Here is a 19,275-nt window from a genome sequence, read left to right as displayed (position 1 = left end):
CAACTTAGTCACCAACCAGGCACTTGTCCTATCTTGTCACATGAACAGTTACCTCTGTCATAAAATTCAGGTACATTCCTGTTCAATTAGATTATAATGCAGCTATTAACTTCATTGTTAATAGCTGCATGATAATCAGGCACGTGATTTTTTATAGGCCCAAACAGATTAAATTCAACAAGGGCAACTTCAGGACTGCAGAGTGGAGGGCCAAGCCTTCCATCTGTAATTCTGTAACTACTTTTGTATGCAGATTATTACACCACACCAGAACAGAACAGATTGGCTTATTAGACTTGAGTGTTGGACCACACACTTGAAGATGACAAATTTTGTGGTCCCAGTCACTTTGGCATGTACAAATTACCTGCACATCCTTCTTCACTGTTCATGTTTCAAATAGGACAGCAATTTTGGTTGGTCTTTTTTTTTTTTTTTTTTATGTAAACCCCAAACACGAGAGGTATTAGAACCTATAGTACTTAGTGCCGTGCTTGGGTTGGAGGTTGAGAACATGAAAGAAGATATATCTTGACATTGGACTTGAACTTCTGTAGACTGTAATTTTCAGGAAATATATATGAAGGAAGGTTGTTCCAGAAAACAGCAGTGGAATGAATAAATGAGGAAGATGAAAAGTTGGTTCTGTGAGTTTGAAGTTGGACAGTAAATGGATGTTGGCTGATGGCGGCACATGTTCGGACTGTTTTGAAAGAGAGAACGGGAATTATAGAAGCCAATTCAGAAGAACAGTGCCCATGGAAGTATCTGTAGAAGAGGCATGCAGCAGAAACAGTACGTCTATGAGAGAGCGGGTGGAGAGACTCTGTTAGAGATGAATCATTAATTAACCTAACTGCCGTCTTCTGAATGGAATCAAGAAGCCTGAGAGAGGTTTTGGGGGTACCACCCCAGATGTGGGAACAATATTCCATGGCAGGGCGGATTTGTGATTTGTACAGAGTGAACAGCTGTTTGGAAGAAAAGTAACGCTGAGAGCGAAAGAGAAAACCAAGTTTTTTAGATGTAGAGGAAGCAATATTTGTAATCTGCTTGTGCAAGAGAGATTAGAAGTAAGGTTAATCCCCAAAAGAGATATATCATTTTGCCTAGAAATCGGAGTGTCACCAAAGATAAGCATAGGATCAGAAGAATCCTTTTTGTGAGATATAAGACAAGACTGAGTTTTAGAAGGATTGAAATGAACTAATTTGTCTTTGCCCCACTAGAGAATTACCTGGAGATCAGCAGTTAAGGAAATGTTAGCAGATTTTAAAGAAGTTGAAGCTGATTGAGCAGGGGAAGGTTTCTCAAAATGGAAAGTGGAATGCAATGTGCTATCATCGGCAAAACTATGGATAGGATTTCTTGTCAATGGAAGAAGGTAATTAATATACATGAGGAAAAGAGTGGGGGAAAGAACTGAACCTTGTGGGACACCAGCCTTAGTGGAGAAGTAAGAAGACAGAGAGCCATCTACCATCACCATCAGTGAGCGATGAGAGAAAACTGGATAACCAATTACAAAAAACAGTTGGCAAACCATAAGATGGAAGCTTGTTTAGAAGACCTTTATGCCAAACACAATCGAACGCCTTTGAGATGTCAAGAGCAACTGCTTGTGTTTCACCAAACTTTTCCATTGAATTAGTCCATAAATGGGTAACATAAGCCAGAACCATCACCAGTGGATCGACACCGATGGAATCCATACTGGCGATCACTGATCAGACAGGTTTCTAGGCAGTTTAAGAGTTGGCGGTTAATTGATTTCTCCATTACTTTAGAAAGAGTAGAAGTAATTTCAATGGGACGATAATTGGATGGGAGGGATTTGTCACCCTTTTTAGGAACTGGCTGGATATGAGCAAATTTCCAAGTAGAAGGAAAAACGCCTTTGGAATAAGAAAGTGAAAAAAGGCGGCAAAGAACAGGAGTAAGTTCAGGAGAACAGGTTTTGAGAACAAGTGGAGAAATACCATCGGGAACTGGAGCTTTCTTAGCATCAAGATTCGTCAAAATCCTTCTGACATCCTTTTGACCGAAGACCACAGAAAGCATTGAATGGAGTATGGTGGGAGGTGTTTTACCAAGATCATTAATACATGAGTTGGAAGAAAAATGGGATGCTAGCAGATCTGCTTTATCCTTGGCTGAAGTGACAACAGAACCATCTGATTTGGACAGAGGTGGGAGCAGAAATGGGCAAAAGTTGCGGACAATATTTCTGGCAAGAGACCAGAATGCTAAGCAAGTTTTCTACTCTTAGCCTGTTCAAACTCTAGTTTGGACTGATTAATAACTGCTTTACAATTGTTGCGAGCTTTGGTGTAGGCAGAAAATGAAAATGAAGAATTAGAACAAGCCAATTAAAATATGCAACATTCTTCTCTTGAACAGCCTTAGCACATTTATTGGAAAACCAAGGTTTAGATAAAGGACGAGATTTTAAAATGGAATGTGGGATAAAGGATTCCATTCCTGCAAGAATAACTTCAGTAATTTCAAGAATGATCTGAGCAAACGTTGACATCAGAAGTTTTGAAACAGTACTCCAACCAAAGAAAAGAAGAAAAGAAATCTCACAGGTCATCCCATTTTGCATTCTTGTAAGGCCAAACAATACAAGGTTGGGAATAGCCATGAGATAAAGGCTCCATTGGAGAAGACATTCACCAAGTTGTGATCTGAGATGCCTAAAGGACCTCTCACTTCGACCGTGTACTTAGAAAGGTTGTTTGTGAGAAAAAGATCAAGCGTGTTAGCTGTATGGTTAGGATTGCCCGGTATTCTTGTAGGTAAATGAACAATCTGTGCAAGGTCAGTAGTGATTGCAAAAGCCTCAGCATCTTGACCAGATGGGTCGGTGTGACTAGAAAACGGAAACCAGCTGGAGTTGTGAACACTAAAATCACCAAGAAAAATTATCTCACTGTTAGGAAAGTTGGACTGGAGAAAGTTAAGTTGCAAAGAGAGAAAATCAAAGAGCTCCAAGTGATTAGTGGAGTTGGGAGAATGGTAGAGACAACAGATGAATTTCACACAATGAGGTTGAGAGATTTTAAGCCAGAGAAGATCGAAAAGAGAAGATTCCAAATTGACAAGTCTCTGACAGGGAATATCGGAATGGACATATGCACAAGTACCACCTTTGAGGCGAAAGGAATCATACAGCGAATAATTTGGGCAACTGAAATGAGCAGTAGTTGAATCAACCGATGACTGAGATTCTGTCAGAAAAAGTACATGGGGTTTGGCAGACTGCAAGTGAAAATGGACATTGTTGAGATTAGAACTGAGATCACGTATATTTGTGAAATGAATTAGGAAGTGTTTTGGAGGTTTAGATCTTTTCGCAGATAAGCTTACTCTATTAGTTTGACACATAGTGTATTTGATAGTAAGAAAAAGTGGGTGGATATGGCTTACACATTGTAAGAATATACCCAGATCCTTGATATAATGTGGCCTCAACAATGGCCCCCTGCATACACACTACTCAGACTCCCTCCAGTCACTATCTGGCAGAGCAGAGGTAGCAAGATTATACACTAACTGATGCGGAAATCTCCTAGAGAGTTACCAATAGGTCCGATCCGGTGTACTAACTAGCAGCCGGCCTGCAAACACTGTTTTAGAGCTGTACCCTCGATATGTAAGGAAGATTGGATCTCGCCATGATGTTCATCACAACCTCAAAAGTCATCAATTGTAATGCCCGATGGAAGAGTTGACTGGAACTTAACTCTGGAGACTAAACATGGGTTTCACCACTTCAAGCCTCCAATAAGCAAAGTGGCGGTATTGCACCAGTTGATGAGATTCATCTAGCACCTAGTACTGCCTGGTAACGGGGCAGTACTAGGTGGTAGATGACAGAGGGGCGGCATTCCTCCATGTGGTGTTGGTGCCACACCTCGGCCCCTGCTTACGTTGGTTCACACCTGGGTGAGTGGCTGGTTATTTACTGGCACAAAGAGAAATTTCGATATCTCCCTTGTGGTTGCAAAGTCTGGAAACTTATTTTAGTGGGAAACTTCAGAATACACATTTAAGGTAAGACAGACTACTACAAGAAAACAAGAAATTTTCTTTTAATTAAAGAATAATTAGTTATTCTTTAGCAAAACAAATTGCCATTTAACCTTGTGCAAAACAAAACAAACTGTCATCTAACCAAACCAAATTGCCATCTGCTTCTCTGGAGGCAGAGAGCTTATGTAATACTGGCAAATATCTGGAAGAAAACACAATGTCAACCCAACTGGAATAGAAATGGTGCAGAGGAAATATATTCAAATTAGAGAATCACAAGGTATGGTAACATCAACTTTGATACTAAAGTCGGCATAATAAAAAACCAAAACTAAACTGCAAGACCAAAAAAAAAAAAAAAATAATAAGTGACTTACAAATGGAACTATTATTAGCATATAAGAAGTTGTTACTGAGACTACGGGTATTCATTTTGAAAATGAGTAACTGGAAAAATGAGGCTCTGCAAAGCATTACACGATATTTTGAGGTACTTTAAATCTAGGCTGAGATCAACCCATATCTGCTTGAAAAATAAACACAGATCTGCAGAACCAGAAGCCATTAACTTATACATAAGCCACTTGTTTCAGCCAAGAATCTGAATACAAGATTCCAGTGGTATTTCAGTTGATTTTAACTATACAGTACTGTAAGAGGTGCTATGATCTGATGAATCCTAATTTACACAGATAGCAGGATTTGAGCTTGGGGGCAATGGATCCATTGTGTGTGTTAACTCAATTAATAGCATCAAACATTATATTGCGTAAAGTGCACACTGCATTGTACATACAACTGCAATTCATCTGAACCTCCCAAAATCAACTATCGTGAATTGATAAAAGACCAGAGGTAATACAGTTTGTCAAATACATGGTACCTCATGGAATGCACTTGACAAATCACGAGAATGTGCTTCATGCATGTTGTTTGTAGAAAACATTGTGGAGCTGGTTGAAAAAACCCCAGAAACATTGATCAGTATGTCAACTATCCACAGAGAGCCACCAGTCTTGGGCTCAATGGCAGAGAAGCTTCACATACATAAGCTAGATACCATGGATAACAATGCAAAATGGCATTTGGTGTCATTCTGCAAGACTGTGAACTTTAGAATAGTGTCAGAAGATGCTATTGAATGTTGCTACATAATGTTTTGTTCCAATGGATTTTTTTGGTGTAGATATTGCACATCCTATCAGTCTTGACCATGAAATTTTGTTGAAGAGGTATGATGATACAGGCAGTTTTAGCTGGTGGACTATGTCCATCAGTGATAGTGCCTGAAACCACAAAACCTACTACCATTTCCCACTCCACCCAAATTAATATTTTCCTTTTTCCTCTTTTTTGGTGGCAAAGTTGGAAGAGACCAGTTGCCTTCTAAAGTAAGTAATGTTTCCATTTTCATATTGGTAAGAGTTGGTAGTCTTAAGAACTGTAGTACGTTAGCTTAACTCGGAACCTACATGTTTAATAATTAAGCTTTGGAAATCATTACATTATATTATTTTCATATCCCATGATGCAATAGATGTATGAATGTATGTATTACAGACCCAGAGATATAGTTTAAGTAATTAATTAATCATGGTTCATAGTACTTTATTTATACATTTAACAAATACCCAAAGTTGATCTGAAACATTGACATCAGTGCAATATACTGAATATAACTGTTGGTAGGAAATAGATTTAAGAATTTATATTAAAAAATTGCAAAATAATGGTGGACTCAAGTGCCTAATTTCAATTAACTCTGAGAAATAACAAATTGCTATGACTGATAACTGAAAGTATATGGTACTACACTGTTTTTAAAATTGAACAGTCTGATGAGCTTCATAATTTGCCTGCTCAACTTCAAAATGTACTACGTTATACTGCAAAAAGCTTCTGGCAATGTTCTAAAAATAAAAAATAAAAATGTTTAGATGTGTTTAGCAGGCTGTACCACAAACATTTTATTTTTATGTGCTACTAAACTTACTTTCTTCTCATTTTTTCAAGAATTTGAGTGAGTTTTCAAGACTTCAAAAAGCACAGCTGTATCTCACCTGGTTAGGTTTATTAAAAAGGCAAATGCCATGTCCAATCCTAAGTGCGTTGATGTAATCTTGTAAACTGCAGGTAGAAAAATGATATGGCTGGATTCTGTTTAAGCCTCTGTAATGAAAATTTAAAGATTAAATAATTAAAGGATATGTGAAATAACAGAAAACTTACATTTATTTAAATCATAACTTATAAAAAAAAAAACTTGTAATTTTTATTTGATCTCTCTCTCTCTCTCTCTCTCTCTCTTCCCCCCCTTCTCCTAAGAGATTAATGACTATCAATGTTCTTCATTTTCCATTGTGCTTGACAGTAGTATCAATTGATTCCTACACATTGTTCTGCAAGGCGATAAGTTTACCTCCTCTTATACATGGTTGCATTCTTCCTTTCAACTGTTTCTGTACTGAAGCATGTGAAAATATGTGCCTTAAATATGCTATTTATGTTTTTGAGTAGCAATGGATTTATATCCATTAAATTTATTTGTTCTATACCCAAGGAATAATCAGCATATTTCTATATATTCAGAGTTCAAAGACTTTTGCTTCATGCCAATTATAGGGTGAAGTGTCCCAGCTTTTGCACCATACAGCATTCTCCATCTTGTTTCCAGTCTGGTAGTTAATGTCTTTTTACTATACAGCAAACCCCCGCTATTTGCGGTATCTGTATTCGCGATCGCTGATTTAACATAAAATGAAACCTAAAAAAATGTGAATTTTAAAGCACCGTGAACATTTTCCGCCATAAAAAAACATGGGTGTGGCTAAAATTATCTTTCTCAGTCAAAAGAGTGCTCAGTGGGGGGAGGGAGAGGGATGCAAAATCGCGAGCGTGGATGTTTCTTGCTAATCCTTGTTCGGTATGTGTTATGCACTTGCCATGGAAGGTTTCGTCGTTTGTTTTTAATTTATATGCCTTTAAAATTGAATAAATTTATCAATTTATAAATTGATATCCTTACAAAATTGATAAATCTACCATTTTGCAGTGCAAAACAGACTTTTTCTAGTGTGTTAACGGAAGAAAGTGACTTTATTTGGATAAGTTCTTTCTAACCCGTACAAAAGTATAGCTATGAATAACAAGGGGAATGTGAAATTATCAAAGAAGGTGATGACATTGGCAAATAAAATTGGGTTATTAGACAAAATTTCTAATGGTGAAAGTGTCTTCTCAGTGGCAAAACATTATAAAATCAATGAGTCAACAGTACGATCAATCAAGAAATCGGAAGAAAAAAATCCGCCATAGTGTCCGTGAAAACACGCTAATTGCTTCAAAAATTTGCTCTGTAACTCGTGATGTTAAATTAGAAAAAATGGAAAAGCTTTAAATCTGTGGATAGAAGACCGAACTCAAAAATAAAATTCCCTTAAGTTCACTCATTATTCTTGAAAAGGCAAAACTCCTTTATCAACACTTTAGCGAAACTTGGTGATAGCACTGGCGGGATAAGTTTTTTAGCTAGCAAAGGCGCTGGTTTGAAAGATTTGTTTGAAATTTCTAATAAATATTATATTTAACATTAAACTGTTTCTTATTTTCATTTCGATGCCATATGCTTGCATTTCACTATGTACAGTCATATTATGAAGGTACCTATAATACATACATAGACAAAATTTTAGACTAGTTTTTCTTATATATTTCATACTTTGGAACGGAACCCCTTTATTACCATGGGAGCCATAACTCAGTATTCACGTTTTCGGTATTCGCGGCATTTCTCAGGAACGTAACCCCCGCAAATAGCGGAGGTTTACTGTATTAACGAATTAGTCATCAGCAATTTCTACTGTTCTATCATAATATTTAACAGTGGAGTTTTATCTTTTTATTGCAAGAAATTATTATTATTCTTATTTTCTTTCTGTTTAGTTTTTAAGTCCTGGTTATTTGCTTTTTTTTGGGTCTTGATTATCTCCACATTTCCTCTAACTCTTCTTCACAGTTTGACAGTAGTGCAGTGTCACTGAAATATCAGATTTCATTATTTTTTAATTACTAATTGTAATTCAGCTCAAATTTTCTATGTACCTGAAGATTGATTCTCTGTATAAATTAAAGAATATTGGAGCCGAAACGTGGTCATATCATCAACTTGCAGTCTGGTCAGAGTATAAGTTTTTCATTAATCTTACATCTTTGGAGTTCACACTATATAAACAAAAATATTCTGACATTCCTCCAATAATATTGGGTACTGTGCAGACATATTGCCTCAGACATACCAATATAAATCTTGTGGATCGATCTGTGCCACATCAGCACATTAGAAAAACAAAAAAAAAGAAAAGGTCTGGATGACCTCACAAACTCACAGATTATGTTTCACAAACCATAAAGAGAGTAGATCATGGTACACATATGTCCACAGACACATGTGAATCATGATCATGAAGCAGCAGCAGCAGCACCAAGAGAATATTGGAGCATCCATCACTATGTCAATGATCCACAGGAAGCTGCAGAACCTGGTGTTCAATGGTAAAGCAGCTGCACATAAGTCCAATATCAAGGTCACCAATGGAAAACAGTACATGGAATGGGCAAGTTTCCAACATTTGTGGACTCCAGAACGGTGGTAGAAGTGCTATGGAGTGATAAATCTTGCTACACAATATAATGTTCCAATGGATGTATTTGGGTGTAGAGATTTCACAGAAATCACTTCCACTCAGAGAGTATCAACTCAACTGTGAGGTATGATGGAGGCAGTTTGGTGGAATGGGGTTGCTTCGGCTTGTTTAGAATATTGGTGGTAGTTCCTGAAGCCACGAAGTCCACAACTTACTTTGACATCTTGAAGAATTGTACTCTTTTGTACAATTATTCATTACCTACACTATAACAGTACTAATGAAATGATCTTATCAGTGTGATAACATTGAAAAGTTAGATTGCCCAGCTCAGAGCCAGACTTCAAACCTACTAAACACACCCACTGGGCAAATTTCAGGCCTGGATTAGAATGGGTTTCTTTCATGCCAGCTCTGGAAGCTGCTTTGCAGAAGGAAAGGATACAAGTTCCAAAAGGTACCTATGTAAATTGGTAGAAAGTACAAGGTTTGATTAAAAAAGCTTGGTTAATGTTGCAAACAATAAATGTTTACAATGTTAATGTTTGTCAACATAATGTCCTTCTGCAATCATACAGCTATTTCATTATGCCCACCACTAATCAAAACATTTTTGGAGGTAGTCTTTTACAAATGCTTTTATGTGTATGTCATGTTTGACTGGATTTCTTGAACTGACTCAAAATGTTTTAATTTTGAAAATAGCCAAAAGTCATATGGTGCTAATCCTGGGCCATAAAGTATGCGTGGCATGACAGAAATGTTGTCATCACCCAAAGACAGCAACAAGTGATGTATGGCTTGGCACATTGCTGTGGTGCAAGAATAATCTATGTTACAATTTTTTTGGGTCATTTACAGTGGATTGCTTCTCTGAAAAAAAAATCAAAGTTTAAAGCTCCTAATAGAACAAAAAAAACAGCATCATCACCTAGCAGAGTGAATTCTGACAACATTATCCTCTTGTCATCAAAAAAATGCAATCAGTACGTTGATAAGTAATTTTGACGGTTGCACCTTTTTTAGCAATTTTTGAAACAATGTTGTGATGACATTTGTTTTCCATTAGGAGCTTTGAACCTTGTTCTCTGGGCAACATCTGCCTAAGATTCAACACTATTATAATTTTTGTTAAAAATTCACGAAACAACACAGATTATTCGAACAACTCATATGAAACAATGACTCAAATGCACGGAAAAAACTTGGCATTCACTTGCCACATGCCCAAATACTCACTGGACACAAGGCAAGCAATAAATGCACTTGGGAGTGGAATATCAGGTCTACCCAGATGTCACACCTGCACTGCTGCCAGCCTAAATCTTGTCCCTCGGATCATGAGGGTAGGGGCGGCGTGGTATTGACAATTGCAGGTGAACCCACTAGTTGATTGGCCCTGGCTGAGCCATCCGGGACCACTCGTCTTGCTGAAGTAGTGGCCAAAGTGGTGTGTTAAAGCTAGGTGCCTCAACCACCACAATCCCCCTTTCTACATTTCCACAGGTTGCAGCATATGGTAAACATGCTGGATTCCTATGATGTTAGCCTGTAACCTAGGCTATGGGCAATGAATCCCAGTGATGCTAATCTGAAGGACCAGCAGCGTGGGTACCTGCATGCAGGTACAGATGCCCAAATACAGCAAGGGCCACTCATGGCTTGTACTACAGCCACAACTGTCCTGGACATATAAGGTTTGGTCAGAAAGTTCAGTGGTGTGGGGGACCTCCCAGTGATGCTGCTGGTCTTCCAGATTAGCATCACTCGGATTCAATGCCGACAGCCTAGGTTCCAGTATAACACCACAGGAATCTAGTGATGTGTTTGCCATGTGCTGCAACCCACTGAAATTTGGAAAGCGGGGTCCTGGTTGTTGAGAAGCCAGCTTCAACACCCCACTTTGGCCACTGCTTCAACAAGACAGGTGGTCCTGGATAGCTTGGCCAAGATCAATCAGCTAGATGGTTCACCTGCAAGAGTCAACTGTGCCAGTGCCATGCTCCTACCTTTATAGTTCAAGGAACAGGATTCAGGTTGGCAGCAGTATTGGTATGGTGTCTGGCATCCCACTTCTAGGCACATTTATTGCTTGCTGGGTAGTGGGTGTCCCATTTGGATTCTATGGTGGGTGGGGAGCCCAGGCAATGAACAAAAATTAAAAACTGTGAATCCCGATAACTCCTTCAGGGGCTCCAATATAGTCTCTATCAGAAAATAAAAACCATGAAACACCAATGCAGCAAAGAGACCCCGAAATTAAGTGCTGTCATGACCAATTCCAAGGTTCTTAATTATGCACTCAAAAATTGAGAAGACTATTGGGAAAATGTTGCCCTTTTTCATATAGAAGGGTTTAGAGAGGTTAGCAAGTTCCTCAAAATCAGTAAAGAGGTTTTGTTCTGGGGGCCACTTAATTGAAACCAGAAACAACAGGGACTTGATAACAGCTGGGTACATAAATTGCACAGTAAGACCTTACATTTCAAACTACTGCAAAGTTTCAAATGCTAGAAATATGAGCTTTTGCAGATGGCTTGCCATGAAGCACCTGTCTGTGCTCATTGCAGTGCAAAAGACCACGAAAACAGTGCATGTACAGCCACCAACCTACTTGTGTCAGCTATGAGTAAGAGTGAGCACCCTGCATATTCAAGGGCATGCCAGTGGTAGAAAATAAAATGCAGAAGCACAAGGAAGAGCTGAATATTTCATATCAGGAAGTGAGAAACTGGTAATGCCAATAGGTTGAAAAATAACCCACATATGCTAAGGCTGCAGGGAAGCAATCTGTTAGAATTCAAACAGATATGGCAACCCCACCAAAACAATCCTTTGCTCCCATTGCACCTACTTACTGAATGCTAAAAAGATACAAAATAATCAGTCAACTCCCATATCAATACCACTTATTGCTCCGTCTCTACCTAAGCCAAATAAAATGGAGAATATAAAAAAAAAAAAAAAAAAAAGACTTGCTGCCCACAACAAATTAAAAAATGGAGACAGAGGTGAAGGAAACAAATGAAGACGTGATCTTGGAACTTTTTGCAGATGAAGATATTAATACTGGACAACGTCCATGCTTCCCCGAGAAGGATAAATCCAAGACTGAAAAAGCAAACCGCTCAATCCCTTGGAAGTCCACAGACAGACAAAGCAAATCTAAGTAAATCTCCACATTCAATTTCAAATTTCTGCATTGAGACTACTGTGTTTTCTGTCAAAATAGTGATGACATCAGGGTCCTCCTGCATAAGTATGAGCCAATACGCTTCTGCTTACAGGAGACATATTTAAAGGCAAATGAGAACCCTTACATGCATGGCTGCACTCCTGTTTGGAAGGATAGAACTGGGTATGAACCTGCCGAAGGAGAAGTTGCCATCCTTGTTGGTAACTATATCCATTTTCAACGTACATCACTGACCACTAAAATACAGACCATAGCTATTTGCCTCATGGTAGAGTTCCTTTTAACTGTCTGCTCAATCTAATTGCCACCTGGGAACAATATCACACAGGCAGACCTTGATGATCTCATTAAGCAATTGCTGTCCCCTTTTCTACTACTATGGGATTTCAATGGAAATAACACTCTGGAGTAGTGCTAACGTCAATGGACGAGGTCAGACTATGGAGTGTATGCCAGAAAACAACGACTTCGCCCTTCTAAATTCGGGCTCTAATGCATTTTTCCACATGCCTACCTGTACGTTTACTGCTATCGATCTTTCCATCTGCTCCACTTCCCTCCTTCCTGTGTGTACATGGAAGGTTGAATAAAACCCTTATGGTGGTAATCACTTCCCCATGATATCCACTCTTTGCAAAAGGACACCATGCCACTTGTCTAGGATACCACAGTGGAAAATTGATCATGCTGAATGGAATGCCTTCAAACATCTGGCATTGTTTAATGCAACCATAGTCAGCAAGGAGCCAATTAATAATGTCTTCAGAATTGCAACTGCTGCTACAGAAATCACAGAAATATTGTCCAAGCAGCAGCAACTGCAATTCCAAAAACATCGACTCAGCTTCCACCATTTCCAAAACCATTGTGGAATGTAGAATGCACAGCAGCAAGAAAGGCACAAAACAAGTGTGGGGAATATTTTGTCAATAACCTAGCACAGAAAATCTAATAGCCTTCAAATGTGCACATCTGAAGATGCGTAGATTTGAAGGCATTTGATGTCAGAGCCAGAAGGAATCACGGATCTGCTTCACATCTTCCATCAGCCAGGCTGCAACACCAAAAGTCATCTGGAAAAAAAAGTCCAGAAAATGAAGGGAAAATACACATCACACACTTCATTAATCCTAGAGCATAATGGATGAGCAATTGTAGACCCAACTACAACTGCAATTACACTCTTGGAGAGATATTCACTAATGTGTCTGCCAAAACATCTAACACCCCCACCCCAGAGTTTCTGGTCCTTAAGCAAAAATCAGAAAAGCAGCAATTGAAGCTATCTTCAAATGGCTGTGAAACCTATAACCAATCTTTTACACAATGGGAACTGAAAGCAGCACTCTCTCTGTCCCAGGTTAGTGCTGTGGGGCCAGATGACATCCATTATGAGATGATTAAATATCTTTCATCAGAATCTATGGATTGTCTGCTCTACTTGTACAATAGAATCTATCTCGAAGAGCAGTTTCTGGACTCATGGCACAAAGCAATTGCACTTTCCTTCCCTAAACCAGGAGAGGATCCAAAAATACCAAATTATTATTGGCCAATAGCTCTGACCAGCTGTTTTTTAAAATTTCCTCTCAAACCGGTCATTCCAAGTTCATGTGGGATCTGCTCTCTCTTAGCCATTCTGCCAAGAGAAGAGAGTTCCTCAGGGATCACTCCTAAGTGTAATGCTTTTTGCTATCAAAGTTAATTCTGTTAGTAAAGAACTTCCTCCAACCGTAAATAGTACCCTCTTCATTCATGATTTTAGCAACCTTTCACATGCAATGTGAGAGTTATTGAAAGGCAATTGCAGCATGCCATGGACCATGACAACTCTTGGGCAATGGCTAATGCGTGTATGCATCAGTTAGAAACAGCCTACTGTGATGGCTTGACCCAGTCCACCATCAGGCCATTCGTGCTGCTACTGGAGAGTTCCAAACATCTCCTAACCAAAGTTTAAGTGTTGAAACAACTGAACCATCCTTATTTCTTCGACAAAAGCAATTGCCATTACAGTATACCTTTAAATTAGAATCCCTGCCAGACCACCCCAAGTAGGCCTCTGTTCATGAGCCACATTGGAAAAATCTCTATAACGCCCATCAGACTGCCAATCGTATTCATGTCAAAGAGCTGCTCAGAGAGCTTAACATCATGGTAGATAGTGTTGCCCAGTCACCAAGGCGACTACTTCCACTCTGGCATGCCCACTATCCCCTATGCAATTTTTCCATTAAAATGTGGAGGAAGGCCACCACTCCAAATTCTGTCTGCCAACAACTCTATGCTGCACACTGTGCTGAATTCTCGGCCTTCTTGGCTGTCTTCACTGATGACTCAAGGTCAGAGTCATCTGTCGTGGCCTAGGGTTTTTGGTGCCCCTAGACAGAAATGTATTTGGCATCCTTGAGATACTTTTATTAAATATTATTATAATAAAAATTTTGAATTTCAGCACCCCCAGACGCTGGTGCCCTTATGCCCTGCTGCCATCTTCCCAATAACACTATATCTGAGAAAATTCCTGATGAATGTAGCATATACTCAGCAGAAGTGTGTGCTATGGAATTAACCTTGGGCCACATTAAAACCCACAATTACCAAAGGTGTATGACATATACTCACTCTTTAATATATGATATCGGTGTTTAGATACACCATAGATAACTCTTAAGAAACACCGATATCATATATAGATACCAAACTCTTAAAGTATTATGCCTTGTGCATTTATTTATTTTAAATATTGACATCTACACCTATTGGCATCTCCCATATTGTGTGATTAACTTCACAACTGGGTCGTCATGTCTGCAATACCAGGGTACCTGCCCACCCACTGATGATTGGCCAATAGCCATGAAACAGTGCTGTCTGGGTGGTGGTACTCAACTGAGAATAAGTAACAATAGTCTTCTCTATCAGTGAAGCGTTACTTATTCGAGGTAGTGCAATATCATGGCAACTCGTTGTGAAGGCAGAGCACAATATGAGAAAGAGCAAATGATGCCGCCAACAACTACTTTGTAGTTTCTTAAGAGTTATCTATGGTGTATCTAAACACCGATATCATATATAGATACCAAACTCTTAAAGTATTATGCCTTGTGCATTTATTTATTTTAAATATTGACATCTACACCTATTTGCATCTCTCATATTGTGTGATTAACCTCACAACTGGGTCGTCATGTCTGCAACACCAGCGTACCTGCCCACCCACTGATGATTGGCCAATAGCCATGAAACAGTGCTGTCTGGGTGGTGGTACTCAACTGAGAATAAGTAACAATAGTCTTCTCTATCAGTGAAGTGTTACTTATTCGAGGTAGTGCAATATCATGGCAACTCGTCGTGAAGGCAGAGCACAATATGAGAAAGAGCAAATGATGCCGCCAACAACTACTTTGTAGTTTCTTAAGAGTTATCTATGGTGTATCTAAACACCAATATCATATATAGATACCAAACTCTTAAAGTATTATGTCTTCTGCATTTATTTATTTTAAATACTCACTCTTTAAGTATACTACAGGCTTTATTAGAGATGAAACAATTTCATCCTTTCCTGACCTGGGTCCAGCAGATGTCACATTCTCTTTCTGAATGTTCATTCGACATCCATTTCAGGTAGTTTCCAAGCCATACTGAGATCAAGGGTAACGGACCTGCTGATGCTGCAGTCCACAACCCCAGAATAACCACAACCTATTAGTCCCGTATACAGACTACATGCAAGTAATTCACAACAGATTACTCTCCCAGTGGTAACAATCTTGGAATGGGCAGGTTACAAACAAGCTGTATCAGATAAATCATGTAATTAACTAGCAGCCTAGTCTGCACAGGAACTGGAGAGAGGAAGTTGTCATTGCTCATCTTCAATGGAATGCCTTCAAACATCTGGCATTGTTTAATGCAACCATAGTCAGCAAGGAGCCAATTATTAATGTCTTCAGAATTGCAACCGCTGCTGCAAGCACATCACAGAAAGTATTAGTGGACATAGTGTTTTTTGTTATGCGGTTCCCGTGGTTTCCCACAAATCCGCAATAAATACTCTGTTAACATAGCAAAGGCAGTCAGTGTGGGTTATGTGTGAGTAGGTGTTGTTTGTGTTGTTTGACTGGCCTCTTCGTTACTGGGAGGTGCGATCACCAGAAAGGAGCCTCCCAGCATCCGTCCACTGGCACGAGGAGCCGAACCAGGGAGTAAAAGACATCTGGTGGGTCGTCCACACTCCTGCAGGAGTGAGAGTGGGGAGGACCAAGGAAAGAGCAGAGAAGAGACAGGAAAGTGGAAGACAGGCAAGATAGCAAGGATAACAGAGTGTAGGCATCCTCCCAGGCGAAAAGGAGCAGGAAGAGTGCTAGGTGCAGTTGTGGGAGTCCTGGAGAAGGACTGTGGGTAGGAAGAAGAGAATAGGTAAAGTTCAAATTAAAGAGTCCAGGATCGTCACAATGGAGAATCACGGAGCGGCGTCGACAGGGCTGGCCGCCATTTGCAGTTTCATGTCTGGAAGTTTCCGGTGCTGGGTATCAGTTGCTGTCTAGAGGAGGTTATCCAGGAGTAGTGTTCGGGAGTTGCAGGTGATGCCAGCAATGACGAAAGACCTCGTTGGCATAACTGGTCAGTGCACGGAAGGCATCATTAGATTCCAATAACTTGGTTTCTGGCCGAAGTGATGTAGTGTGGAGGTTTAGGAGTAGTTGGATTCTTAGATATAAGTATACGTTGCACGAGTGCATCACGTGATCCCAGTCTTCAGGTTCTCTGCAGGTACAGAGGGCATCCGCGACTAGGCCGAACTCTAAAAGGCATCTCTTGAAGGACCCGTGGCCAGTTAATAGGAAGGAAGCATAGACGTTAGGGAAGAACCAAGTGGAACTTTGTTTATTGATGTAGGTTACCTCAGGAAGGAAAAGTTTAGTAGTTGCACCAGTTGTGGAGTTATTCCAGCGGGTTTGCCATACGTTTATCAATTCTAGCCACACACGTTTATGTTCCTGTTTGATGTCGGTATGGGTTTGAATAGTGAGGAATTCAGCTTCCTTATTCTTCTTAATGGCATGAGAGAGTCCGATAAAAGCAACATGGAGGTCCAAGGGGAGGCGGCCTGTTAGTAGGTGTAGGGCGGCAGTTGACGTCGTTCTACATGCACGGGTCGTTTGTAGTAGCATAAGTCATTGAATTTGCTGAATTTTACGTTGAACATGCACTAAAGTCATTCGGTGGTACCATACTGCAGCTCCATATGTGACAATTGGTATAAATACTGCTGAGTATAAAAGGCGTTGAATTGGTCCTTTAAGACCCAGTCCTTGCGGATAAAGCATGCTAACATAGTGATGTAATTTTTTATCTTTTCTTTGATAGCTTGGATATGGGGGATGAAAGTTCTCCTGTCGTCCAAAATTACTCCTAGGTACTTCACCGATCGGTAGTTTTTCAGTGGGCGGCTATTAAAACGTATGGTAGGAGGTCTGGAGAAGTTCAGTTTGCCTTTTAATAGGAGGGTTTTGCTCTTCTCAGTGGAGACTGAGAGTTTATTTTCTGTGGCCCATACGGACAGAGCAGAGAGAACAACCGTAGCCTGGGTTTCTATGGTGGTGCGGGTGGGGCCCTCAATGATAATAACCATGTCGTCGGCGTAAGAAAGTTGAGTAGTGTGTGGATAATCCCTCAGGAGCCAGTTGTCGAGTATCATATTCCAGACAGCTGGCCCCAGGATGGAGCCCTGGGGACAGCCTCGGGTTAGATGTCGGGTGATGCAGTGATATTTTGTTTTGATGCTGACCTTGCGGTTAGAGAAGTAGCTTATGAGGCAGTAGTAGAAATTCCAGGTACAGTTAGAGACTCTGGCCCTCTGAAGAACGCCTGGCCACCACACTGTGTCAAAAGCTCCTTTGAAGTCAATGAAGATTGCCAGTACATAAGTTGCCTCTTTTTTTGTCCAAGCGGCAGCAATTGCAATTCCAAAGACATCGACTCAGCTTCCACCATTTCCAAAACCATGGTGGAACATAAACCTTTTTAGCCATATGATATATTTTATCTTATCTGTGTCCACGTTATAGACACTAGTGTTTTATATTTTTTACTGCTTTTACTGATCTAACTAAGCCACTCGGTCAGATTTTATCCAACAATGATCATGTGTTAGCCATTTTTAGTTTTCTAAAATCATTAAACCTTTTTACTCTTATTTAATATTTACCTTTTACATCTTTTTTTACATATATTTTTTTGTTATATGTTCTGATGTAGTGACCTAATTGGCTTACCTTACTGAAATATTAACTGTCCTTCTGTATGACATAGTTTTTAGCACAATATAGCCTTTGTTGTTAATTTGCCAATAAAACCAAACCAAATGCATATTAAGTTTTTGAAATAAAAACCATATTTTCAACTATCTATGTGTGTCAGGTTATCTTTGGTTATGGATAGATTATGTATACATATTCTAAAGTTGCTAACCTTGAACAGAATCAGAATAATGATTTAAAGTAGATATAGTTTGAGATGAAAAAAAAAAAACAGGAAGATTAAACAATAAATGCTGAAAAAATAAAAACAGTTGAAAGAATATACTGAAATAAAAATGTTATAAGTTTGAATTAAAAAGTGAAAAGACCTAGGGCATAATGTCCAAAAAAAATTGTAAGCCTTAGAGATATAATAACCACTAGGTGTGTGTAACAACTTATTATCACACCATTTTGAGAATTTATTCTAGACTTGTTATTTTGATAACCCTGGCTTTATGTAATGAACATCCTGATTATCAAAACACTATATCTGGGGTGAACGGGCTGTCATTCCCTTGTGTAATAACTTACTTTTTAGAAAACTTTTAAATAAATTAAATGTTTATACTGCAGAGGTTAAACAAATTTGAAACTAAGCAGGAGTTTGCAAATATAAATATGGTTGTAAATTGCAACATCTGTATATTTCTTGGCAGAGATTGGTTTTACCACAGTTATTGTCTAGAACACATTCTGTACACGAAAATCATCCAAGTAAATCAAACAATTGCTCCAGCTGCAAATTTAACAGGTGTTTTGGTTTCCACTGTTAAAAGATTGAAGACTGAAATAGAGAAAAAGGAGTGACCAATATGATGGGCCATCTTCATCCAATATATATCTAAATCCAAAAATCAAGTGGTACAATAGTGTTTTCTTTCCTTAATCATTCTTTACTGATGACACCATGTATCATTGCCCTTCCAACTTATTAACTCCTAATGCCTTCAAAATTTCATAAGAAATGAGATGGATAATGCTGTCAATCAGCCAGCTCACCAACTGTCACAGACCCAGAAATGAGTACTAGTTGAGGCAACCAATAACAGATTTTGTCAGAAAAAAAGTAATTGAAGACTAAGTGGAGTGC

At 39.2% G+C, this 19,275-nt stretch overlaps 1 protein-coding gene across 1 annotated transcript in view; it reads right to left on the bottom strand.

Annotated features, from left to right (window-relative positions):
- The window catches only part of LOC150079395 (disintegrin and metalloproteinase domain-containing protein 11-like), a 445,660-nt gene that overhangs the window by 223,082 nt on the left and 203,303 nt on the right, over positions 1–19,275 (bottom strand). Inside the window, exon 16 of the mRNA XM_090383050.1 lies at positions 6,096–6,204. Within this exon, the coding sequence (XP_090239176.1) occupies positions 6,096–6,204 (109 nt within the window). The remainder of the gene's footprint in view (positions 1–6,095; positions 6,205–19,275) is intronic.

This window comes from Mastigoproctus giganteus, chromosome 10 (assembly GCF_048544385.1).
Source record: "Mastigoproctus giganteus isolate SK-2022 chromosome 10, ASM4854438v1, whole genome shotgun sequence".
Taxonomy (NCBI): domain Eukaryota; kingdom Metazoa; phylum Arthropoda; class Arachnida; order Uropygi; family Thelyphonidae; genus Mastigoproctus; species Mastigoproctus giganteus.
This window is presented reverse-complemented; position numbering and strand designations above follow the sequence as displayed.